We start from the raw sequence: 27,495 nt of genomic DNA, 5'->3' as shown, positions 1-27,495 counted from the left end.
GGGTGTTAATTGCAAACAAATGCTAATAGAAATATGAGAATTCACATCAATGACCCTTAGAGTGCAAATAATATTTGCAACAATTTAGTGGACTTCACAGCATACTGAAAACTAATAAATGCTTGGCGAAGGGTTAGAAACGTCAGTGAATTATGTGCACGATTCAGTTGACATTTCATGATACCGAACATTATTAAATGCTTGATACAGTTCACACATCACAAGGCGACCATGGCTGACTATTTGTATTCCAAGCCTCCCTTTCGCAATAGCGACACATAACGACAGCAAATCATATCGTTGCAGGGAATATGAAAGAAAGGCTTTGAATTCAAATTATTCAGCAATGGTTGCCACATAACTAGAAAAATGTGTTTGAAATAGCCTTGATTGATGAAAAACAAATAACATGGAAGGAAGGCACACATTTTATTCCCTTTGTTGCAGTACTTGCATTCTCCAAGACCAGCTAAATGGCTCTGTATAAAGTATTCTACATTAATATATAAACAATTTTATTAATACTGAACATGTTTTCTCTTTAATCTCATAATTCATTCACTCTTGACTATGATTCTCAGCATAGGGTAGCAGTGTCGCGGTTTCTTGATAAATCCAGCATGGGAGGCACACAAATTTTGCCTGCAGTTCCAGGTTGAAGCAAACCCGACATTTGAACCTGTACTTTATTAGAAATAGCAATATAAAAGGAATGGGCTGTGACTTTTAGTATATTTTATAAATTCTGGCAGAGCTGGTGGATTGGCATGAAATTATGCATACAAAGAAGTTTAAATATAAATCATGTCAGTATCTTTAATAGCAAATACAAAAGTCGGCTTTCAGTCAAACATTGTAAACGAGAAAAATTTGCTCAGATCAGCAGGAAAAGTAAAAGGCAGTGAACATATTAAGAGCCACCAATTTCAAGAACGAAGAAATCTAACACTGATGTAATGCACTTGTAAAATTGAAAATGTATGAAATACTTTTAAATAGTTATAATAAATTTGGCTGAATGCATGCACAGCATGTTAATTTAGCTAAATGTCCAGCAATCTCAGCTGGGGCAGCTACATCGTGAATTATCTAAAATAAGAAGCTAATTGATAAGATGCATTTTCAGTCATTTAAATAACAAGATAAGCTACGAAACCCAGAATTAGAATTTATGAGAAAAAAATATTAGTTTTTTTTGTGTAGAGTGAATCGCTTTCTGGGACTGTTAGTTCTATTATGAAGTGCTTTTAGAAAACAGTACTGTTTGCAAGAAATCTGTCCGCAATTCTACCAAACACAGATTACTACAGACTGAACTTATTTCTTAAAACAAATTTTTAACTCTGCCATCAGGCAAGGCAGTGTTTGTTTGTGACATTGATCATTGTGTTGCTCGATAAGAAAACAAACAAGTTTTTTTTACATGAAGACTACTCTGGAAATATTTTACCAGATTGATTGAAATTATTATAGTGGGAAAACTGCTAACCTTCAATTTCCTCAGAAGGCCAAGTGAAATGTTCTAAAGAAAAAGATACTTTTCAAAGAACAACTCTGACTTGAAACAAATTGACAGAATTTGAAGCTTTCAAAGAAGAATGCTGAATTGGTGAAAAAGATATATCAATAGAAACAGTGAAATTAATATATATTTTGTGTTCCTGTGGCAATTTATGACAAATACGGGCAATGATGGAAATAAAATTAAAACTCAATTTTGTTCTACAGTACTTTGTGTATGTGAGGGCGATTTGATTCTCAGGCAACACAAAGCTTGACCTTTGACTTCAGTGGGAGAAAGTTCTTCAAAGGTGAAAAAAAATAAGTGATAAGAGCATTCTTTAACAAATAAACAAAATTTTTCAATAGTTCCTGCAATTAAGTTTTCAGAATCCATCCACTCTCACATACAAACTAAAACAATTATAGCGATCACTTTTCCCCTTTAATGACAACATTATGTAAACTTGAAAAAGACAAAAACTCAATATTACTCATCTCAAACTGCCTTGATCAATAGCAATTTTCCATAGGAGAATTACCTGCATTTGGCAATAAAATTCAATTCAAAGAAACAAAACTGTGTTTCAATGTAATACACAACTCCCTATGTAACAAAATGTGCAACAGGGAAAATGCTCAAATTAAAAAAAAATTACATATAAAAAAAAATCCTGAAGTTTGTACATAAATAAAATTTCATGTATTACATACAGGTGAAAACTAATTCAATACATGCCCCTTTTAAAGGCATAAAATAAATATAATAAATAAAACATCTGAAAATTGTCCTGTATATAAACTTAAGCCATATTGACGGAAAGATACTTGACCCAACAAAATGTATACCTAATAAATGTACTGTTGCATTATTACACAAGCACAGCCGGGGACAGAATAGTAAGCCTATTGCACCTGTTGACTGAAGGCTCTTTACACTTGCCACACTATTCTATCCTTGGTTGTATTTATCTCAAATGATGCGAAACCCAACTCTTAAAGCCATGGCATGAATGTACGTACATCAAACAGTGGGTTACTGTATAAGCACTGTAACAATCAATGTAACATGTTACAATCAAAATATTTCTCCATCATACTGACATCAAATATTACCGCAACCAGCTAGCGGTAAGACAATTAAGAAAGTCATAATCTGCTCTTGAGAAACGGTCAAAAATCTCTTGAAATTGGCAAATAAAACAAGATTTCCTATGTCACCATGTAACTAATGCACCTTGCCCTCTGACTCAAAAAGTGGACACAGTATTTCAGTTCATTATGCATTGAACTTCTTGCTATAGAAAAAAAACAACACTTTTTGTATTAAGAGAACCTTCAATGGAACAATAAGTTAAATAAGCATTTTATACAATTGATTAGGTAAAGTTATTTTTTGTCAGTAAGTCCATTCATAACAGTACTGCTATTGCAGTCAGAATTAGCTGATGCTGATATACTAGGGATAATGTGGGATTTCACTGGACTGCATAAAACAATATTTGCAGCAGGGTTTGTGGTTCTTGATGATCCAGGACTTGATATGATTGGAGTTGACTTTGCAGCAAAGTTCAACGTATCAGCAGAATTCTGAATAACAAAACCTTGGTTTCCTCCAGGGATTGACACATGAAGCGATGTAGGTTGTGGTGGTTTTACAGGATTAACTCTAACATTCCCAACAGATTGATTGTGTGCACTAACAATGTACAGACTTTGCTTAGTTGGTGACGGTGGAACAGGGATTGGTATTGACAGTGTTTTAGGTGCACTATTTTGAGGAATTTTGAGTGGCGATGTTTGTGGTATACTCATTGTTTTACTCCCCATTTTAGAACTACAGACACTACTGGGTGCTGTGGCAGGCACTGCTATTTTTTGAGGCTCTACAGAAGCCAAGGTTGGAATGGAATGAAGCATTAAAGTAGAAGTTTGCTGTACTGTAGGCACTGCAATTCCAGTAGGAGTAGCATTTATCGGTTTCACAATTGTATTTGCAGTTGAACTCGCATTCTTTTCCGGGATGTTCATCAATAATGCACGTTTTTGAATCTTTTCAATTAATTGTTTCTGGACCACCAGTGGCAGCGAGTTTAAATTCACTGTAGTGGTCTGATTGACATTTGGTTGCTGAAGAACAGCTGTAGCCGCTGAAGGTAAAGTTGCAAACACAGGCTGCTTAATTGAAGCTGTAGTCACAAGTTGTTGGATTTGTTGCAGAGTTGTCTCTGCAATGTTACTTGTCCCTGCTAGTGTGGAACTTGACAGGTGAATCTGTTGCATAGTTGGAGTTGATTGTACTGGTGAAGTCTGCAGCAACTTGACATTTGGCTGACCAGCTTGGGAAGCAGCAGAACCTGCTGCATTCAATATGAAGAAAGGTTTGTTCGACGCTGGCGAAGAGGCAATTAACTGATGCACAGGTGCATTACTGACAATGGGTTGACAGAATGAATTTGATACAGATGGTGATAATGGCGGATTGGTTTGGAAAAGTACTTGAGAAGAGTTTGCAGCTTGCACAGGAATCACAGTTCTTCCTCCAATAAGAGTTGAATTTTCAGTGGCAATAGCAGTAGTTCTTACAGCTGTTGGATGAGTGAACGTTGTTGGTGTAATTAAATGCTGAATTGGCACATTTCCTCTACTTAATTGTAGTGTTGTTTGTTTTGGAGCCTGCAGCACCTGAAGATTGGGATGGGAGCTTGCAGCTGCAACTGTTGCTGTTGCTGTTGTAAGTAAGGTTGGTTGCTGATTGGGAAGGTTACCTGGATTTACTTCAAGAAGTGTTTGATGTGGCCTCTGTATTGTCTGTATCCGAGCTGTTGGATGGGTGGAAGTTGCTGATGTTAGTATTAAGTTTGATGGTTGACGAACATTTGCACCACTTCCTTGTAATACAGTATGCTGAGCACTATGCAGTGATAAGACAGGATCCGTCTTTGATGTAATTACAGCGGCTTTTTGGTTAGAGATATTTCCAGTGTTGACTTGAAGAAGAGTCTGTGGCAAGGTTTGCATCTGCTGAATGTTGGAGATTGGAAAAGAAGATGATGACCCTGTTGTAAGTGTAGTTGGTTGTTGTATAACTGGTTTAAGACTCCAAGTAGGCTGGGTGGATGTACCTGGAGCAAGTATAGGTGCTTGTTGTCTTTGAACCGAAAGGATTGTCTGTTGTGGATTCTGGATTGTCTGAATGGGAGATACTGCTGGATAGGTGGATGTAGAGGACACCATGAGCAAGTTGGACTGTTGGCTCTGGACACTTTGGCTCATTTGAGAGCTATCTGAAGTCTGAGGTGTTAAAATAATTTTTTGAGGTTGTGAAGTTTTTGCTCCAGTCAAGAGGAGATTACCCGGGAGTACTAATTTGCCTCCACACTGAGCTAAAAATTTAGGATCAATCCCTGTAATTGTCACAAGCTTATTTCCCACAACTGCTGTTACTTTTGTACTTGATGATGGCACAGTACCTTCAAGTTGCTGTGGTGGGGACATTGGTGTCAATCGAGGTTGCTGTGGTACAACTTGTGATGTCAAAACATTTTGCACTAACTTAGTTGGTTGTGAAAGCTGCAATTGTTGAGGAGTTGCTGTAGACTGTACCGGTGATTTTATGTGACCAACAGGCAATGGGCTTGCTAAAGTCTTAGGCACAGGCATTGAGGAAATTAACTTTGATGCCCCAGTCGCTACTCTGCTTGTAGTAATTACATGCTGACCTGTTTGTGGTGTTTGCAAAGTAGCATTTTGCAATTGTTTGATAACAGGCTGAGTTTGTACACCTTTTAACTTGATTCCATGTTCTTGAAACGCAGTATATGGAATCAACTTTCCATCAAGCAAAACATACTGTGGATTAATACCTTGCGTAGTAACTCCTTTCTGTGAAGTACTTTGCGGTACTTTAATGTTCTGGACGAGTTGTGGTTTAGGCTTAGGTGTAATAACACTTGTAGGTGATTTCAAACTTGGCCAAACTGAGACAAGTTGTGAACTCTGCACTGAGGTTGTAGTTGCCATTGATGTTGATTGAAGACCACTTACTGTTGTACCTGGCTGAACTCTTGATTGAGGGGATAGCAAAACCTTTGGACTTGTTGAGCAAGTTACAGCAGTAGATGAGGCACTTGTTTGGCTTGGTAACTGAAGCTTGGCACTCTGTTGTTTTTGTAACATCTGTAATAATTGTTCTCTCCCTAGTTGTGGTATTTTGGCAGTTGATGGCTTTTGTTTAAGTATGGGAGAGGCATGCTGCTGTTGCTGAATAACCTGCTGACTCTTCTGCTGCACTTTCATTTTCTGTTGCTGCAAAATCAGTTGCTGATTTTGTAGCTGAGACTGTAATAGCTGCAGATGTACAAGCTGTTTCTGTTGCGAAGTCAGTTGAGGCGATTGCAATAGTTGCATTAATTGATCTTGACTAAGTTTTGTTTTACCCGATTTAGAATCTAAAACTAAGTTGTACTGAACTTTCGGAGGAGCAGCAGAAGATGGCAGTGTTTTCTGTGTTGGTGCCGGAGACACAACAGAGCTTACTTTTGGTTTGTTATTATTTTGACTTTGATTCTGAATTGATGGAACTTGATTTGGATCGGCTAAGGCATCTGCATTATCATCTTTACTTGTGGATGTTTGAGGGTGTTGTTGTTGCTGCTGCTTGAGCTGCTTTTGTAAACGTTGTTGTTGTAACTGTTGGGCAACAGTAGGTGCATTCAAAGTTAATGTTGCAGTATTGCCACCTGTTGTAATAATGTGTTTAGTCGGTGATAAGCGTGGCATTGTTGACATAACACTACTGTTATTGACTTGAGTGACAACAGTTGATGCCTGGGTAGTAGTGCTGAATACTACTGATGGAGACATGCCAACAGTAGCTGAAGTAGTTGCCTGGATAGCAGAGCTGGAAGCTAATGATGTATATACAATATTACTTGTGGTAGTTGCCTGGGTAGAGGTGCTGCTCGCTAGTAAGCCAACTTTACCACCTATACTTGGGAAGTTTATTGCTGATTCATCCCCAAGAAAACCATGCGAGGTTGTCAAATTTGGTTGATTCACAGATGTTGTTATAGTACTACTTGGCGCTGAAGTGACAGTCTTTGGTGGGTGGATAAATGGTACATTGCCTCCCTTGGAAACAGTAGTAAGCAAAGTAGCAGTGGAGCTACCAGTTTTTGTACTCACTTTAATAAGTGGCTGAGACTGAAGTAATGCATATAAAGTTGACAAACTAACTGAAGTACCCAGAGACGTTGTTGGAAGAGTAAAAGTTGTGGTCACACCACCAATTGGTAAAGTTATTGTATTAACAAAATTGACATTGGCTCGTGCTTTTTCTTCTTTCTTCTTCTCCCTTAGAATGGCCGCCCTGGCTCTTCTCTTTGCTCTCTCAGTATTTAATTTTGCCTGTCTTCTAGTTGTTGGTCTTCCATCCAATGCACCATTGACCATACCTTCAACTAAAACCACATCACCTAGTTTTGGTTCAGCCCTGTGAGCCAAAACATCTGCATTCTGCTGTTGTTCATTAGGAGCATCACTTGAATCTGAAGTATCATCTGAACTGCTGTCATCACTACTATTGTCGCTACTCGACTCTTCACTGGCCCAAACATCCTCTACTTCCTAATGGCATAAAACACACAGAATATACAGCATTACTAAATAAGGAACACAAATGAACAATTAATTGAATTACATAGTCCATGCAAGTTTAAGAAATATAAGTATATATTCTGAATATGAACAGCAAGAACATGTTGGAGATATGAACCAGAACTGCACCATTAAAACAAAATCTTGAATCCAATCTAAAACACAACTTAATGTGCATCACTGTCTTATAATGTTTGTACAGTTTGAACAAAATCTGTTCATACATGACACCAAGATCCAGTTTCATTTCGACAGAAATGATCGATTTTAATGAATTTTAAGCACAAAAATAAACGTCAATCAACCATCTTGAATCAAATTGTGAAATGGATTGAGGTGCATATGTATAAATGTATTGCATGATGTACGAGTGAAGTTTGAATGTTTTGCTTTCTTGAGCTGAGTACAGTTTTCAGTAAAATGAAGACACTTTTACTCTTAAAGTGAATAAAGAATAAACACAAGTAAATGGTGTCCCCATATATGCACATATTCATGGATGTGTCAAATCCTACCATACTCACATCAGGTGAAGGGGGTTGTTCCCTGTAAGTATCCCATTCTTTCTTCATTTTGATTCTATTTCTTGAAACTGCCTTTTGTATTCTTGATTCCCATGGTTCTAATTCGGCTAACAGGTTGCATAACACCTGGTGAAGTTCAGTAACACATCTTTTACGAGGTGGTGGTTTTTCAATCTGGCAATAATAGATAATATTATGTCAATAATTCAGTCATTAAACATGTTAGCAATCATCTGCTCAGCAACAGATTAGGCTCAAATACAGACAATACAGAATAGTATGCAAACCATATTTGCTCTATTAGTAGTGCATGCACTGGCATAAATTTCAGAGGCAAACAAATTGGCATACGATCAGACACTTTGATAATTAAAACCATTATTTGAACAAGGTTTTTTGAATATGCTTGGGCTTAGCGGGAAAACTACTAGTATAATGAAACATGTCATAAACATTGATGTCTTCCCTTGCCAATTAAGGTGATTATCCTAATGGATTGTGAATAAAATGTCAAGAAACATCAAACCTACATGTAACTCATTTAAACATTAGTAAATACCTTTTTCTTCCGACCTCTACCAGCATATGGTGGTTCAGGCTCAGGTTCAGGCTCTGTAAACTTCAGAATGAGTTCTCTTAGTGAATCCAGGCTATCACAGACAAGCTCAAATTTACCCTTTTCCGGCAGGACTTCTATCATCTCCTCTTCTTTTTCTTCTACTTTTTCATCTTCTTTTGTGTGGTTTATTTCAGTGGTTTTGTCAGTCACTTCTTGAGCATTAGAGCAATCTTCATTATCAGTTCTCTCAGGACATTCCTTCCCATTCACTAATTCCCTCTTCAATATATTAACCTTTTCCTCACTTTCATCATTGTCTAATGTATCTTTAATGGTCATTTCATCAGCAAGTTCAATTTTTGTTTTTTGGTCAGTGCTCACTTTTTCTTGTTTCACTACATTAATTGGCTTCTTGATGTGAACCGATTCTTTTTTTAATGTATCTAAAGAAATATTTTCTTCTTGACACTGTTTATGTTCCACTGACAATTCTTTCTTTACTTCATTTTCTGTTTGAAATTTCTTTTCAACAGGCAACTGTTCATCTTTTACACAAATCTTATCGCTATGTGTCCTTTTATCTTCATCATTACATGCTATTTCACTTCTATTTGTATCATTTTCACTATCTTTTATATTTTCCACATCAGCAAAATCTGTTATTAGTTCATTTGTATTATTTTCTTTTTCATTATCATCAAGTGCATCATCATCACTACTACAGCCATTTTCCATAGTTTCTTCCTGGCAAACGGGGCTATTTTTGTCTTCCGCAAAGTTGAGTTCCATTATCTCACTTTTGTCATCACACACATCATCATCATCCATTACCTTTGAACATGGTTTTTCTTTTTCTTGACAATTATCAAGACAATCATGGTCTGCATCTAGATTGTCTTCAATCCCTTCACACTTCTTTTTCCTTTTACAAGTTGGTTTGTCAATAACAATATTATTTTCATCAGTATGGAATTCATTTTCACTCAAATTAGAACTGTATTCTTCATCAGACTCAGCATTCCTTTTTCTGTTTGATTCTAGCTTGCTTTGTTGTATAGCAGCAGCAACACAGTCAACATCTTCACTGTCTTCAATAGATGAGGTATATGTAGATTCAGAGGTTTCAAACAGCAGTTCAGATGATTTAAGCACAGGAATTATTCTCTGAGGAAAAAACAAATCAGAAATATTTTGTAAATGCAAACTATCTTTACAGTTGATTAATTTAACAAAAAAAAACCCTGAAAAATTGCTTTTCTTTAACATGTGTCATTCAATGTGAAAATACAATTTTGTTTATTGAAACAACATTTTGCCACTACAAATATTACACCGTACAATTCAAATGGTTTCACTGAAGTTGACCATCCATGGCGATCTCTACAAACCCATGTTAGGAAAAGCTATATTTGACCTCAGTTAAATTGAACGATTTGATTGGGTGCGCCAAGAAGCTGGATCCATCAATCAGCATTCCTGTAACAACAACTCGCATCAATTTTTAAAATTAAACCAATAGTCTCTTATCGCGTCTCACCAGAGCATGTGCCGCTTTTGTAAACAGTGAATACAGGTTTATAGTGAGAAATCTGGCAAGAAATAATGGTGAGGCAACAACCAAATAAACAGCCTGTTGGCTGAGATAGCGCCGCTGTCAGCAATGCACATTTCAATTAAAGAACTGAAGATATCATTAGAAAATGAACAATATGTATAGTATCAAAGCAATCAGACTTGCTGTTTTCAACAAGAATTCAAAAATTTTACTTTTTACCAAAAATGACAAAAATATTCATTAAAATTAGAGAATCAAAAATATCATCATGAAATGAACAAATCTGAGAAAGGTCTACATGCAGTATCTATCTATGTAATATCAAAGCAATCGGACTTACAGTTTTTAACAAGAAGTCGAAAATATCACTTTTTACCAAAAATGCCAAAAATATTCACCAAAATTAGAGAATTGAAGATAACATCATGAAATGAACAAATCTAAGACAGGTCCACCCAAGGTACATATACACCAAGTATCAAAGCATTCAGGCTTGTAGTTTTCAAGAAGAAGTCGAAAAAGTAAAACATTGACAGAGACGACGACGCCAGACAATCACTCATATGATAAGCTCCGCTTGACAAAATCGACAGCGGAGCTAATAAAAGTACCTTGGCTTCAGAAATTGCAAATATTAATATTAAAATTAGATTGTTTATTATCAGCAGCATTTCTAACTATATAATAGATATTACCTGTCTGAGTCTGCTTGGTCTTTCTCTCACTACAGGAGGCACTGGTGTGACCGTTTTCTTCATCTTCTTCTTTTTCTTCTTTCCAAAAATCTTCAGTTCCTTTTTATCTGGGATTTCAGTCTTTGATAAAAACAAGTGAATATACAATAATTAGGTGGGTTTTAAATTTCCAATTTTAATTTAGTACATTCTGCAGTCAGGCGATCTTGGGGTGTACTCATTCAAGAATGTCTTCATTTTTGCAATGCACTTGCAATGCTACAATTTCAGCTTTCCCAAGTGGGAATTGGTTACTGTTATAGCACAAGCACATTTGTTTTGAATTTTGACTGAATATGCAGATTTGTTTCAAGTTGTAACTGAATTAGAATACAAATGAAATTAGAGGTGGGGTGGTTATCATGAGCAGAGATGTATACTGGCACAGCTAATGTGAAATCTTTAACACAATACAATTGATACGTTCACACAACAGCATTTTATCAGAGCTCTACGACTTGAGCCAGCAAAAAATGGTTGTGTATGCACATTCGGCTCAAGCCAAGTTTGGCTCCAATAAACCCTCAGGGTCGAACTCTGATAGGATTGGACCCTGACATGCCTCTAGCCATCTAAACGCATCGAGGGCCAATGATCAGGTGAAAATCACGCCTTCAATCGTCTTCTTCAAGTAACCTCTCATTTCAATTACAGCAGAGACAACATTCTTTGGAATTTTGCGTATTTTCTGGCTTGACGAAGAGGTACACGCTCTAATGTCTATTTGACAGAGTAAATAAATACTGTGATAGATTGATAGCTCAATGGAAAACGGGGGGAGCAGTAATTCAACTCCAATAGAATGCTGTTCTGTAAACATGGCAAATGTGCATCACTAATCAAACAAGATGGTTATACTTGCCTTTCTTTTCCTTCCTCTTTTTCCTTTCACTTTTTCTTCTTTAACTTTCTCCTTAGGAGGTTTAGCAAATGGATCAGGTATTGCAGTTTGTTTGTATATTCGAACATCAGCACCGCAGAAATGAGGAAAATGAATGTAGGAACTGCCTTCACTGTCGTGGCCAAGCGTTATTGCATGAAGTTCACTGCGGGGCATGGAATTAATACAGTCTCTTATAGCCTGATGATTTTCCTGTGAGTAAAAATGAACAAATTGCAAATACAGAGTCGGTGCTAAGTGATGTTTGCAAACTTGTAAGCGAATCAACTATTTCAATCAAAGAACAAGGTATTTTACTAGTTAACTATATATGAAAGTTATTACGTATGACTACATTGATGAACCTAGGTACGTGTTTACAAACTGAATTCCATATTTTATTTTTATTTTATAAGTAAAAGTAAGTAAAATCTGATTTTTTGGTATAGGAAATTCTAAATTTATGTCAATTACCTAGTACAAAATTGTCCAAGCACACCCAAACAAAACTAGGTCAAGATGTCATATTCAGTTTGTGATTTAAAAAATTTTCCCTACAAAATAAATATTACCGGGGTACATTTTGTGTCACAATGTTATTTACTGTTTTATTACTTGTTTTAATAGTACATGTACTGTCATTACTTACTACTGGTACTCAGCTCAAGTCTTCAAAAATGTGCAAAAAAATTGTAGCAAGAAAGTTTCTGCTGACAAGGCAGTATTTCAATGTTGCAAAATGTGCTCTGAGAGTTAAAATTTATGGTAATCGTGAATACATTGAAATCTCACAAAAAAACAAGATTTAAACAATAACACTGTAGTTTCAATATAGAATTGTTGTTTGGAAGATATAAGTAATAATATTGAAACAGGAAACACATACTTTAATTTTGTATTTGTGATAACGAAACTTTGAAAACACTTTGTCACTATTGCCTCATTTTTTCTTCTCGAAAGCTAAATGTAGTTTTAATAAAATAAACCATGAGATGTCACTCACCACAATAATATCAACCATGGACTTCATAATCCAGACTCTTTGGTAAAATGTTAATTCATGATAACTTTTCTTGTCTAACACAAATTTTGTGCCAAGAACATCAAAAAATAAAGGATCAATACCAAGCTGTGAAGATGCCTGTAAATGAATTTAGGTTAAATGAAGGTTAATCTCTAATGTTATTATTTGAAAATATTAATTCAGACAATTCAATAATTTTTCAGAAATGTATTCATTAAATCAAAATAGATAAGCTTAGAGCAGGGATTGAAATCACTGAAATGAACTATTACCGTTACTTCACTCACCTGAATTTTATCACCAGCTTTCTGTTCTAACACCTTGTACCAAACTCGAATTTTCTCCCTCAGCTTTGTTTCCCAGACAGTATAAGGCATAGGTGGTTTTTTGTTAAGGCTGTGAAGAGAAAGCACATCTTTCAAATGCATACACATCATACCAGACGGAAGTTTGAAGAATCACCTAAGACAAGAAACCTGTGTGTGACCATCTTAGATAACATTCAATTTTATTATTATTTTCATAAGATGCTGAAATTTAATCCAGAATTCGGATTCTTTTTAAGAATCAAATATTCCATTTCTAAAATATGCCATTGTATTATAATCTTATATTCATTTTCAAGAGAATTACATTCAATCAGTGGTGGAAAAAACAAGTCAACAATCAACTAACTAGTTCGTTACTAATATGGCCTATACACAGGTCTCTTACCACTTGACAAAAACACCAAAATGTGCGAACCATGATGATTCAATTTTTTAATTTTAATTTTCAGCAAATGTTCGCTTGTGTGTGTTTGAAAAGAAAGAAAGAAAAACCAGGAGAATGCAATTCTTCTAAAAACAAAGTATTATCTGCGAATGCAGTACCACAGACAGTTACTCAAATCTGATTATAAACCTGAAAATGTATTCAACTTCAGCATTGTTTAAGTAATTTTATGCTTAGACATTCCCATAGGTCAGACAAGGCAACCACAACACAATTGTATATTTTCTAAATCAAAATCATGTGATCATATTTATACAAACACATCTACAATATTTCTTTAATTCTGTCCCACTCTCAAACCTTGTGCAGTTTAAACAGGAGTTCCATTCGACAATTATGAATGAGTCTATGTACATGCATTAATTTGTATTGATCAGTTTTATAACATTTATATACATACCTTATTCTTTGGAAGGGTGTACTCAATAATGAGGTAAACACTTTAGCAAATGTAGAACTTTCTCGCGGCATGAGGAAACCCCTCTCTAGTTCATAGAATACTACTTCACCTATATTCAATGAACTTTGGCATATGTACAAAAAATGTCCTATTTGAGGTATCTACAACAAATAAGAAGAAAAGAATTAATTACAATTTTAGTGACCTATTTTCATTGTATTTTTAAAAGTTGGTTAGCAAAGCAAAACAAAACTAATGTATTTAAAATATCTCAACATCTTTAGCTTATTCAGATGATAGTGGAATCGATTTGATTCTCATTAAGTTAAATTCAAGTACCCGGTAATTCTGATATCAAACTTCACACTAAAAACCAAGTACACACCTCCCACATTGCTCTTAGCTGAGAGCCTACTGGTTCTGCAAGAAGATTGACTTCCCAGTCAATAACCTCTTGCTGCATTCTGAGTATTTCCTCTTTCTTTTCTCGCTCCTTCTGTCGTTTATCTTCAATTTCATTGAGTTCTTCTTCTTGTTTGATAAATGCAACAATTGGGGAGTTCTCCACATTGTCATGACCATAAAGTGCCCGAGATGCCGTCCTTTTTCTGGGCCCTACATTTTAGACAATAATATTTAAATAATCATCAGTTCATAATTTCTTTGAGGTTTAGTATACAGTGAGTATTACAATAGGTTTCATGAATTTTTTTTTACATACTTTTTATACAACACATGAAACCTGTATTGAACACAACGCACCACTGCCATTAAATTTGAGACATCCTGATTCGAGATCATGTATCATTATTCAACCATTTTGAATTATATCATGTGAGAAAATAGAAATTAACTTGACCAAGAGCTTTATACTCACCTGTAACAATAGTTTCAGATTTATCATCTCCATATCTACCTCCTGAAGTCAAGAAATGGGTTGCCTTTTCTCTAATAGGTCTAGAAATACAAAATATTTTGTACAGTATCTTGAGTGCATTATATCTTAGTTGTGTATAAACAGAAACATGACTACATTCATCTGAAGGCCCCTAAATCTCAAACGCTTTGAGACAGCTCAGACCAAAGAATGACTTTTTATTGGCAAAACGTACATGAACTGCATGTAGTCACAAAAAGTGTAATTCACAATGAGAATTTCTGACATGCCTGTGTGACAATCTATTCTTTCTATCATAATGACATTATGGTGGTTTCAAACACTATTCCAGTGTTAACATAGCCTTTAATGGTTGTAAATAGTTGATTTAAAGGTTGTTAATAGTTGAAATTGATGTTTGGGGCTAAAATAAGGCATGTATAAAGCTGGTCATATTGAACATGCTTAACCCTAAATTGTACCAGCCCCATCAAGTTTTTAAAGATTACATATTGAGAGTAAACCTGACAAACATTTTGGTGTCACTATATAGTTTGTAAACTAGTTTCCATATACCGAACATCATTAAATTATACCCCTCTATTCTCGCGTTTTGTTCAGCGTTTCAGCTCATATGTAAGAAATCCAAAATCCCTCTGAATAATTTTGTTTACTTTGCATGTGTGCTATTTTTGCACTTGAATTTTGATAATTTTAATGGGGCACAATACTTTATTGAAACGCATAAAATCCCTTGCAGGAATTAAAATGGTTACATAACAAATAAAAAAAGCAATCCAAAAAAAAAAATAACAATCTGAAAAAAATTCTCATTCAACTTAAATGTAGACAAGAATAACAAAGGTTACACAACAGGAAAATTGGCTACAAAACAATTAACTATAATTCAAAAATACTAGAATACTGGTTGAAGGTGTTGTCTACTATACACCATGCTGTTTTTAATGTACTGCTCGAATCAACTATGGACGGAAACATTGCTACTGGACAACAATAATTTTAATGTGTGTATATATTTTAATTTTAGTACATGCATGTACACACACAAAAATACCTATCAAATACAATTTATTATATAACCAGGGCAGAAGAAATCAATATTCTCCCTTGCCATAATTATTAATTTTTCCCATCTCTGTAACTTCATGCAGGAATCCTCATAAATATGATTTAAAAGTTCACAACTAGCAATATTGCAATATTAGAGTTTGTCTGTGGGGGTTGCAGAATTTTTGACAAATATTGTATTCATTGACGTCTATTTTGTATTTAAGGGGTTCATAAATTGTCTCTTACTGATTTGATTACATTGTGCAGTTTGTTCTTGTGGATTGTCTTGTTGATTGTTGTCATTTTTTGGTTTTATTTTTATTATTTCCACCTTGCAATATATTATATATATATCCACTACAATTGTAATGTGAATTTTGTTATTAATGCTGTATAGTTTTTAGTGTACTCTATATTCGGGGCCTATCTGTGATTCTAGAGTCCCATGTTGACTATATCCCAGTTCGTTTACTTACTTGTCAGTGTCTGACTGGCATATACAAAATGCAACCAAGTAAAAAAAAAGAAAGAAAGGCAGTTGCTGGTGTCAAGAGAACAGCAATCTGCCAGCAGCAACTTATACAGGAGATATTTCAAAGAGGATTGTTAAAATTGTAGTTAGATAAGTTATTTATTAAAGATGCCCAGGGAACCAAAATTAGGGATGTGAAAAATTAGAGATAATAAGCCAAGGGGATGAAGGACGGCATTTAAAAAACATATTTTATATATACGTAGGGTATATAACAAAAATAGCAAACACTGACAGAATCAGGGAAACCTTCACTTGCATATGGAGATGTCTAGGGTAATCACAATTGAAAGGATATTTTACTCACCTTGACATAAGATTTAGTTTCTGTTCAAAAATTCTTTCCAATTTCATGGCTTGCTTTGAAACCCAATGATCAAGACCATTATATCTGTAACAATTTTCAAGCATATGTCTAAAATCTCTAACAAATTCTGTGATTGTTGTGTACTCCCCATTCTCAAACTTGGATTCCACTGTAATATAAAAAAAAAAAAGTTTAAAATTGAGGATGAGCATTGTCAGAATAATTATAAAAGTCTGATCAGTATTTATAATTTCATGATTTACAGCATTGACTCAAGAGACAGAGCTGAATGGTGTTACGGTACTATAATCAAGGTATACGTTTCTTGTGGGATGTTGCCAAAAAACATTACATGGAGGATTTCTCTAACACATGTGTTTAATTTTTTTTTAAATGAAGAGCATTTTTTTCCTCTGTTGTATACGTTGAAAAAGACATAATGAACGAACAGGTTCAAAAAATACATCAAAAAAAAAAAAAAAAACTTAGAGACTCCGACACTCTAAGAACATGTATTAAACATAAACAATGCTTACAAATGACAATCATTTGGGAAACACCAAGGGGATTCCCTTCCGTGTTGATGCATTACTGAGCAGACCTTACTCCATGACGCCTACAAAATTATGAAGAAATCTGCGTATATACATGTTGTATTTTCATAAAACTTATATTGATCTACCACGATAAATGATGACAATTTCAGAATTGGCAATTTTAAAGGTAATTACTAACTTTTTCGGAGCCACATGGGCTCTTTCACGCGCTCGTGGTAGTCCCACAGGTTGTATTTCTCGACATCAACTGGATCCAAAAACGACCACACAATGGATTTACTGCAAGACATTACGCCCATGAGAATTCGATAGCCATGTCGAAGTTCGGGAGACAACTCAAGCTTTTGTGCCTTAGCGGTCGATTGTTTCTCCGGCGGCGCTTTTTGGGAATCCTCGCTTGGTGTCGGAGATACCAGAGAAGTTACTGCGCCAACTCTTGAAGTTGGATTCGCCGGTTCAGAACACATTTCGTCCATCTCGTGATGTTCAAATGTAAGCAACGTTTCTTCAGGAATCTCCATATCCCTACTATAACTGGAACTTGAACAACCCCAGATCGCCTCTGGGTGATGACGGCCCACTTCGCACGTTTGTAAACACAACTTTCCCAGGGAATCTCCCTGTAACGAGCGCTCAAGTGAGGGGAACTTGAACCAACTTGTAGAAACAGTCAGGACAATGAAAATTCCTCGAAATTGTAAAAAATATTTTGCCTAACCGGTATGACTTGAGAAATTAAATAAAAATCACCCATTGATAATATCTACGGCAATAGTCCAGGCATTTCGGTCAAAAATCGTCCACGGCCTCACTACTTTGGGTTAAATTTCGACAAAATCAACAAAATTCCCGTTTTGCGAGGAAATCACCTTCAAGGCCTATTTACATAAAATAAAAGATATTCATCCGCAAGTCAACAGTGCTTTCAATGTGAAAATAATTTTCTCTTTTACACTTCAGTATTTATATTTTAGAATTGTTCCAAATTATCTGCAAATATTGATTTTAGGAAAATATACTATATGTCATTATATCGCGTTTGATATATTTCACAAATAGTCCCTCGCGTATTAGAATATGCTAATATTGAGTAGTGCGGTCTGATGAGGTCACGTTGTCGGCTATCAAAAATTATAACTGTTTTTCGAAGTCATATAGTTTTTCTAGCTTGTAAACATGCATAAAGTGTTTCTTATTGTTCTATAATTCTTATCTAAAATCACAGACATTTCCCTCTATGAAATATATAACGCAGTAAATCGCCAGCATTTAATGACGTTTCACCACCTCCACAACCTAAATGGTATGCCCTAAAACAGCGCCAACTCGCGACTAAATGTGCAGGTCACCTTAGGAGGTCACCTTGACAATACGGATTAGCTGTTTAGTGACCGAACTTTACATAGTATTCGGCTGTCAGAAAACATGCTTAATTGGGAGGAAGTTAATGATTGTTTCCATTCACTTGCTACAGAAGGCCGAGGTGAGTGTAAATGTTTCATTCCTTGGAAACCTAATGAAATGAGTCACGTGGAATGAGTGTCTCCTGTGATTGTCCCTCTGAAGATAGAGGGGTTGTTACAATTATTTGATAATATTATTATTATAAGCCAACTCCTATTTTTTTTTAGAAAATTGGTCATAAATCGCATGACAATGTTCATTGGTTTATTATGTACAATCATGGAGCTATTGTCCTATGGCACTATGAAATATCATTTTTGTGTTTGTTTACATTGACGTACAAGTATTTTGAGAACTATCAGTATTATTGGAACAATTACATATAACATTAGCCTGGTGACCCCAAACTTTTTTTTAAACTCAATATCCTTTATATTGCCGAGGAGTACCATTTCTTGCAAAATAATGAAATTATGGGAATTTTCATTTATGAGTAGACTTTTAGCTTAAAGGGCGGTGGTCGTCGCGTCGAGCATGTGCAACATTTGTGTTGATAAACATTGATTTTCCCATAATTCAATGCGCTCTTCTCATGGAATCGCAAGAATGAGTTTTGATCTGGGCGCGAATTGTGAATATTTGTGAAAGCAGCCCAGTCATTGCTGCTTGTCATTTTAAAAACAGGTTCCATGCAATGTATAATACATGTGTAAAATACCTTGTTTACTTGCACAAAATAAGAATGTGTGGTGTTGCTCACTGTTACTCTTATAAAAAAAAAATATTTTCAATACTTACCTAGGTTGTCTAACAAAAGATCAGCGAAATCTTACCAGTGAGGGCAGAATTCAAGTTAAGGATTTTTTGATGTTGGTGACCATGCCCATGACACTTGTGTTCACATAGCAGATTATGGTATCAGCTGGTAAATGTAGAATGTCAAATCTAAATTGACTTGTCAAGAAAAAAACAGGTTATCTCATAGAATGGCAAAGTCAGAATTTTTTTTCTGATTTAAAACATGTATTTTATTTTTTAAGTTTAGCTTTTTAGTGTGACTACACACAAAACAAATTCTTCCAATAGGGCACTATTAAATTCCACAATTACATGCCTTTTTTCAATTATAAATTGAAATACATTTAATTTTTTTATTAATCTGTTTTATTTTAGAACTTTATTTGCATAATGATGTACCAGTGCTTACAGTACCACCATCACCCTTAACATTTTACAGGGAATGGGTGTGCCCTAATCGTCCTGTTATTATCAATAATGCAATAAATGAATGGCCAGCACTGCATAAATGGAAAGATTTAGACTATCTGAGGTGAGAATACAGACCGAGGCAGTAACAAGTTATAGTGAAATTTCCTCGACCTTGCGGTTGGTAGAGCTCCGCTGTAATTGACAAGTGCGAAAATGCGCAAAAAAAAAAAAAAAATGCACTAAAAATAAACACTTGCATATAGTGCCATGAAAATAATGAAAGCATTTTGAGCGATTAGACTAGATTGAAATATCAACATGTCTCCACATTCATTACCAAGTTAGATGGTGTCTAACCTAGAAACATGTTATGAATATTGAAATGTACTGTAGAATACTTTATTTTTGCTAGGAATTTATTTTCGCTGAAAGGATGATTCCGTGAAAATAAAATACAGTGAATATACTTTTTGTCCTATACTTCACATTAAACCCATCAAAAATCAGTGAAAATGAATTCCGAAACGCCCAAAAAGCCTTTTCAGCGAAAATTAATTCCAGCAAAAATAAAGTATTCCACAGTATTTTAGTGTCTCTGAAAGGATTTTTTTAATGTTCACAAATTATTAATTTATGTTACCCAAGGTGCATTTTCAGCTATTTAATAATATGTAGTTCCCTCTGGGAAGCTCTAAAACACAAACCAAATGACTGACACATAGAAACTCAATTTTTCATTGGTGGACTAATGGATAATAAAAATGTGTGTTACTGTCCTTGTTAATGCTACTTGTATGTTTCCAGAATTTTAAAATTTACTATTTCCACTTTTCCCAGAAATAAAATTGGAGATAAGAGTGTAAGTGTGGCAGTGACGCCTAATGGATACGCTGATGCAATATATAAAGGACGCTTTGTGATGCCTGAAGAAAGAAAAATGAAGTTTAACACTTTTCTTGACATTATAGAAAAAAGACTTGAGAGCAATGGTGTATTTTATGTGCAGAAACAAAACTCCAATCTTACAACTGAGTTTCAAGAACTGATTACAGATGTTGATGTTGATATTCCGTGGGCTTCGGAGGCATTGGGCAAAAAACCAGATGCAGTGAACTTCTGGATTGGGGCAGAAAAAGCAGTGACTTCAAGTAAGTGACTTCAAGCTCTGGCAATGGCAAAAAAATTATTTTTGAGTGTTGATGATTGTAAAGACTCTGACAAGTATTAAATAGTTATTTCCAATATTGACAAGCTTACAATGATAATATGAGGCTATTTCATAGTGATAAATATGATGCACATGTGAATTATGGTGGTGAAAAAAAAGGGGAGTATTTAGTCATGATTGTACAAGCCCAGCTTTGTGAAAGCAAAATATCATGAAATCAGATAATCCACACACCACAAATCTTCTAGTGCTGCTAAAAGTCTAATATCAGTCACATTCACAGTCTTTGACATAGCTGTGCAGATTTCAGTTTGGTATGTAGGTTGGTGGGTTACAATATATTGCATGTCATTTTCTGTTGTGCTTAATTTTCAACGCCATGAACACTAATTGCATGATTTTCTACAAGTTGCATTTCATTCTTACCTACAGTGCATAAAGATCACTACGAGAATCTATATTGTGTCATCAGAGGGGAGAAACATTTTATATTATTACCGCCAACAGATATGTTATATGTACCTTACGGTGAGTATAAGGTTGCCGATGAGTGAGGAATGTTGTCTGGAAAGTTTGTGATTATGTTGACGAGCCCAGTTGATGAGTAAGCTGTCTATTGCCCACAGAGAAAACATTATTTTGAATAATTTGTTCATGCTGAACACATTACAGGTTTATATCAAGCAGCTGTCTTTAAAGAGGACCCAACGACTCGTACATTCGACATTATTGAGGATCACCAGACTGGAAAAGTACCATGGATTTCAATAGATCCACTGAACCCAGATCTGGATGCATATCCAGATTTTAGTAAAGCACAGCCTATCCAATGTACTGCGAAAGCTGGAGAGACTTTGTATTTACCATCGTTGTGGTTTCACCACGTTAGGCAATCACAAGGCTGCATAGCAGGTACGTTTCACAATGGGATTGATATGGCCGACTGAAAGCCATTGCTCTTTATCTTTATGGGGGGTTCTTGAAATGATATCCTTGTAGTGCCAGATAAACATTCTGGTATTACTGTATGCATACCTACAGTAAAATCTCAATTAGAAGCCACCCATTCATCATTTCTCACATGTTTAGATGCTCTAATAGAAGCTGCATTCCCTATGTTGCAATATACTGTAAAACATGTCTTTTTCGCAAATTTAGCGAGAGAATTGATTCGCTAATTCAAGATGTCGCTAATGACTTTATTATCAATTCAAAATGACCACCAAAGAAATCAACAATGATAAGAAAGATTCGCTAAATCAACATTTCGCTATTACGTCATTTTACCACAATTCGCTAAAATTGCATGACGCCTTTTCAACATGTTTTACAGTAGCTACTAATACAGATTCTACAGTGCCATGCCTGCTTAAAATCATCCATAGAATATCCAAAGAAAAAGTGTCCCTGGTAACAGTGAGCCAAATAGATCAATGAATAGATTTGGTACCCATCCTTTTAAGGGACATTTGTCTTTAATACTAAATTTGAACAAAGCATGACAATCGGAAATTTTGAATCCTCATACAAAATGATCATGGTGCATCACAAAATTTGAAATTGTCCAAAAAACTGAATTTAGGAGCAAATAGGTACCAATAGTTAAACAAATTATTGTCAATGTTTTAGGGAAAATTTAGACTATAAATTAGGTGTTGTATCATGTTCAATGATTGTAAATAACTTTTTTACTTGTGACAGGCATTTTTATATATTGATTTGCTCAGACATAGAGTGGCTGATTTTATCAATACATTTGACAAGTCATGGCAGTCTAACCATTTTATTACAGAGTTTTCAATCCAAACAGTTATTTGTTTTTGACTCCCATGTGCGAAGCACAAAATGGGAGTCTTTGCAGTTAGTGTGTCTGTATGTGTGTATGTGTGTATGTGTGTGTGTATGTGTGTATGTGTGTCCGACTGTTCCACTGCTATCTCAAGAACCATACATCGGTTTTTGATGAAACTTGGTGCATAGATGCTCTGGGCCAATGCGCAGATTTGATTAGGTTTTGGTAAAAATCCATGCTCGTTAATTACCTAATTTGCATGATAATTAGCTAATTTTTAGCTGTTCTATGACTGTTCCACTGATATCTAAAGAACCACTCATTGGATTTTGATGAAACTTGGTACATAGATGCTCTGAACATATGCGCAGATTTGATTAATTTTTGGTAAAAATCCGTGCATATTAATTACCTAATTTGCATGATAATTAGCTATTTTTTAGTGGTTCCATGACTGTTCCACTGATATCTAAACAACCACTCATTGGATTTTGATGAAACTTGGTACATAGATGCTCTGAACTCATGCTAGGTTTTGATTAGTTTTTGGTAATAATCCGTGGATACTAATTACCTAATTTGCATAATGATTAGTCAATTTTCGGTTTTTCCACTGATATCTCAAGTACTAATCATCACATTTCAATGAAACTTGGTACATAGATGTCATACGACACTGCACAGACCTGATAGTTTTTATGGTAATATCAGTACATATTAATTACCTAATTTGCATAATTAATTAATTTTCAGCATTTGATATAAGTAGTTAGCATTACATTTCAATGAAACTTGGTACTTACATACTCAAGGACTATGCAGAGATTGATTGTTTTCGATAAATATTTGTGCATATTAATCACCTAATTTGCATAATTAGTTAATTTTTAGCTTTTCCACGGGTATCTCAAGTACTAATCATCGCATTTCAATGAAACTTGGTACATAGATCCTTTAGGACTATGCAGAGACCTGATTAGTTTTAGGGTAAATAATTGTGCATATTAATTACCTAATTTGCATAATTAATTTTCAGCTTTTCTACTGATATCTAAAGTACTAATCATCACATTTCAATGAATCTAGAATTATGCAGACCCAATTAGTTTCCAGTAAATATTTGTGCATATTAATCACCTAATTTGCATAATTAACCAACTTTCACACTGATATCTCAGGTACTATACATCACATATCAATGAATGTACATGGATGCTGTAGGACAATAGACAGACCTGAAGAATTGTGGGTTAAAATCTGTACATATTAATTACCTAATTTGCATAATTAACCAATTTTAAGCTTTCACACTGATATCTAAAGTACCGTAAAAACTCCAAAATTTCGACCGGTTTTAAATAATTGGTGTTAGAAATGTGACGTGTTTTTAGAGTCAAAATTAAGGTGCATTTTCGGACGGTCGAATTTTTCAGAATAGAAATCAGCAAATGAAAAAAATGGGGATGATAGACAGTGTGCTTCATTAGTTTTTAAAAAATGCAATGTCCGTCAATTGACGTAAACTTCCTCATGTTTCACGGTAAAAGCAAAGGTCGTGGCCGAGTTGTAACTCAAAATCTAAACAAAGTCATCAATCAGTGAGTATTATGACAAGCAAAACAAAACATCAAGACGCGGAGAAGAGGTCAGCACAAAACTAATAGGTCAAAAGACAAAGCTGTCTCGCACTACCTAGGAAAACTTGCGAATGTTCGAAGTACAGGTACCCATTGGACAAAAGATACATGGAAGTTTAGCAAACTATCTTCCCGACCCAGTGCAATGTATCCGGTTAGAATCAAAGCTCACGTGTCCCTTATTTGAGGGACCAAATTCTGCCGTAAATTCGCCCTTGGATTAAAAAATAAAATGGGATTTAAGAAAATAAAATGGGACTTTTAAGGTGTATTTTGGCGTCATTTTTTGGACATTTCAATCAATCCTGCCGACTAAAATATAGTAAGTTTTACCGTAGTCATTGACGTCTGTCTATTCAAGAGTACACGTGTATGATTTTTATCGTGACTAGCGTGAGCGGGTAAGCTTCCTTTCGAGAATGAGCTGTTATCACTGTGAACAATGTTAAATTATTCTTCAGATGACCAGTTTATTTTTTAAAAACAACAAATTTTTTTATTTAAAAAAAAATCATGCCGTTTTCGCATCAAAATCCAAGCCAAAATATCGTACTACAACATCAATCTCTTCCGCATTGCGTTCAATAATATTAACATATTTAAATAAGCTATGGTAATTTGAACACGTTGGCATCATCCAGCTTTTTGATTGGTTAATTAGCGATTTGACCTATTTGACCTAAGAGAACATGGCGGATATCCTACAGCATCAAACGTTTATACGAGACCGGAATCATTCGCTTACGATGAAACTAAGTTGACTTTTATTTGTATTTCATAACCATTCAACAAATTTATTTTGTGTACATTATTATAATCACTACTGAGTACAGTAATAATCAACAATTCAGAAACGCAGCATGCCGAGATTTTTGTGTTCGTTTTTATTTGAAACTTCGTTTATTTAGAATATATTTTCGTTACCAATAAAATAAAAATCTCTCAGTCAATCAGAAACCCGGATTCATGCCTTCGAGGAAGATCCCGTTTGAACGCTCACATCGGTTTTTTTTTCGTTTGGGGGAAAACTAAAACTGGTCGAAATTTTCGAATAAAAATGAGTCGGCAATTTTTAGTGGAGTCGAAAATTTGGAGGTAAATAAAACACCGAAACCCGGCAAATAAATAGGCGTTCGAATTTTTAGAGGGGTCGAAATTTTGGAGTTTTCATGGTACTAATTATTCCATTTCAATGAAACTTAGTACAAAGATGCTCTAGGACAATGTACAAACCTAATTAGTTTGGGGTAAAAATCTGTTCATATTAATTCCCTAATAAGCATAATAATTCATAATTTTTTGGTTCTAATCACATTTCAATTAAACTTGGAGACATATATTTTCTGTTACATTGCGCAGACCTCATTAGTTTTACACTCAAATCTGGTCATATTAATTTTCTGATTTGCATAATTAGTTTTCAGCTAAGTAATTTCGAATTATATTTAATGTGTTTCCAATACTCAGCACATGGGAGTTCTTTCTAAGCTTTCTTTGATTTCTTTCTGCAGTTAACTTTTGGTATGACATGGAGTATGATATCAAGTACAATTATTTCAAATTCATGGAAAATATTATTAATTTAAAGAAAGGTACAAAAAGCTGACATCGAAGACTTAATGCTTTACTTACTATCAGCAAATCATTACACCATCGTATAATTTCACTGAAACATTATTTAAAACAATATTGCCAGTGCAATGCCACATTACAATTTTGAATTTTAGTCAAAGAATAAAGCAAATTACTTTGCTCATCTTTGAGTGTGGATTTTATAAAAGAAGGCAGCCCTTTGTGAAAATAAATAAGACAACGAGAATACACAATATTTTATTGTTTTTATTACTCATGGTAATTTTTCACACAATTGAACTAGATCAATAAATTTCTTGACTAAAATCCATCAATAATTTGCAGTTTAAATTTAAGCATGTCTTTATTTATTGATAAGTGTTGAACATGAATGCCATGTGGGCAGTAACAATAAATCATATTTGTTTTATTAGAAGAACACATAACATTTATTGTGTGCTTGATCATCAAAATAGGACTTAAGTTGACCATGGAAACTTTATGCAAATGTATACACTACTAACAGAACAAATATATTCAGAACTTTCAGTAGCCAGACATGTAGGCGTGATTAGGCCCTTGCCAGTCGAATGGCATTAGACCTTACTAACGCCTGACAGAATAGTGCATGTCTCGTCGGCAAGATCAATACTGCAAATTCGCAAAGTTCACACCTTCTTGTAACAAGTTTCAATTAATGTTCATATTGGTGGTCATGGTAGCAGTCATTCAAAGCCATGTTTGTATTGTCAGTAAAAAGCAGACTTTTTCAACAAGATGATAAACATTGGGCGGAAATTTGTCAAATAAACTCTTTGATGGCTGTAAATATCTGACATTCCTGCACTTTGATTGGTACCGACAAAAAATCATTGGGGAATTGAAAAACTACATCGTTCTGTCAGACGTGTATTGGGTTTGGAGCACCACCGAGGGTGCGACCTTGTCAAGCTAAACTTTCAGTGACATCTACAGCCATTCACTATCCAAGTTATTGTCAGTGCCCATTTAAATATTAAGATACAAATGCATGTGTGGCATTCAATTAACTTCTAAGTGATTGAATTTATTTTATTCAATGATAGCAAGTCTTCTGCAGAGTTGACTGTATTTGACTACTTTGCATTAGCAGCTGTAGTTCTCGTAAAAAAAAAAAAAAACATTCAAATTTTGTGTTGGACCCAAAGCTGAACATGACAGTGCCAGGGATGTAAAGTAGTTATCAGTTAAACATCACAAGATTCAAACATTTAAATAGATTAAAGTTATCTACATTGCCTAATTATTTACATAATAAAATGTTCATTGCACAATTTTTACCCTTTCTCACTCACTCTTTCTACACTGAAATACCTCAGCAGATTAAATATTTTCTTGTCAGCAATAAATCCATAAACACATCATGGAAGTTGCACGTCAACAGAAGCCAATGCAGCATAACACTCAACCCCAACTATTGAAGTTAAGCACAAGTGATATTACGCACTTGTCAGGTAGTGCAATTTGCTGCTGGTGACAAATGTAACAAAGGCCAAAGCAGATCTCTGCAAAACAAGTTCTAAAAACTGACATCTAAAACATCTTACAAATATTTAAAAAAAAAAAGTTTTTTCTTTTTGGAAAGTTGTAAGCAAATCAATTTGTTCCTTTGTACAATCAAGCTTAATCAACTCAAATAAGATGCACATTTAAATGAACCATTGATTTATAAAACTAATAAACTGAAAATGAATACTGGTCAAAAAAATCACGAGTCTTTGA

General features: G+C 34.8%; 2 protein-coding genes across 2 annotated transcripts; one reads left to right on the top strand and one right to left on the bottom strand.

Moving 5' to 3' along the window:
- Positions 1-1,923: 1,923 nt before the first annotated feature.
- Positions 1,924-17,773, bottom strand: LOC102810333 (uncharacterized). Its single transcript, XM_006812265.3, has 12 exons — positions 17,131-17,773; positions 16,396-16,564; positions 14,486-14,565; positions 13,994-14,223; positions 13,609-13,769; positions 12,722-12,830; positions 12,414-12,551; positions 11,393-11,623; positions 10,492-10,611; positions 8,242-9,405; positions 7,683-7,856; positions 1,924-7,128 (listed from the first exon to the last, which is right to left on the bottom strand). The coding sequence occupies exons 1-12, from the start codon at positions 17,471-17,473 to the stop codon at positions 2,890-2,892; spliced, it is 7,158 nt and encodes a 2,385-aa protein (XP_006812328.3). The 5' UTR covers positions 17,474-17,773; the 3' UTR covers positions 1,924-2,889.
- Positions 17,774-18,278: 505 nt separating this feature from the next.
- On the top strand, positions 18,279-26,061 carry LOC100376350 (jumonji domain containing 7). Its single transcript, XM_002731375.4, has 6 exons — positions 18,279-18,435; positions 19,530-19,686; positions 20,403-20,713; positions 21,166-21,261; positions 21,406-21,645; positions 25,674-26,061. The coding sequence occupies exons 1-6, from the start codon at positions 18,378-18,380 to the stop codon at positions 25,766-25,768; spliced, it is 957 nt and encodes a 318-aa protein (XP_002731421.1). The 5' UTR covers positions 18,279-18,377; the 3' UTR covers positions 25,769-26,061.
- Positions 26,062-27,495: the final 1,434 nt, after the last annotated feature.

This window comes from Saccoglossus kowalevskii, chromosome 7 (assembly GCF_978046115.1).
Source record: "Saccoglossus kowalevskii chromosome 7, keSacKowa6.1, whole genome shotgun sequence".
NCBI classification, from domain to species: Eukaryota; Metazoa; Hemichordata; class Enteropneusta; family Harrimaniidae; genus Saccoglossus; species Saccoglossus kowalevskii.
The sequence above is the reverse complement of the archived record's forward strand: the minus strand, read 5'-3'. Positions and strand labels throughout refer to the sequence as shown.

What these genes read in the sequence shown, in the direction of transcription:
- LOC100376350 (XM_002731375.4), top strand. Translation starts at nt 18,378, where the DNA reads ATGCTTAATTGGGAGGAAGTTAATGATTGTTTCCATTCACTTGCTACA. An exon ending in ACTTGCTACAGAAGGCCGAG is followed by an intron (nt 18,436 to 19,529) that starts GTGAGTGTAAAT and finishes GTTTTATTTTAG; the next exon opens with AACTTTATTTGCATAATGAT. An exon ending in TATGTTATATGTACCTTACG is followed by an intron (nt 21,262 to 21,405) that starts GTGAGTATAAGG and finishes AACACATTACAG; the next exon opens with GTTTATATCAAGCAGCTGTC.
- LOC102810333 (XM_006812265.3), bottom strand. Translation starts at nt 17,473, where the DNA reads ATGGAGATTCCTGAAGAAACGTTGCTTACATTTGAACATCACGAGATG. An exon ending in AAACTAAATCTTATGTCAAG is followed by an intron (nt 14,566 to 16,395) that starts GTGAGTAAAATA and finishes TTGTATTTCTAG; the next exon opens with ACCTATTAGAGAAAAGGCAA. An exon ending in AGCTAAGAGCAATGTGGGAG is followed by an intron (nt 13,770 to 13,993) that starts GTGTGTACTTGG and finishes TATTTGTTGTAG; the next exon opens with ATACCTCAAATAGGACATTT.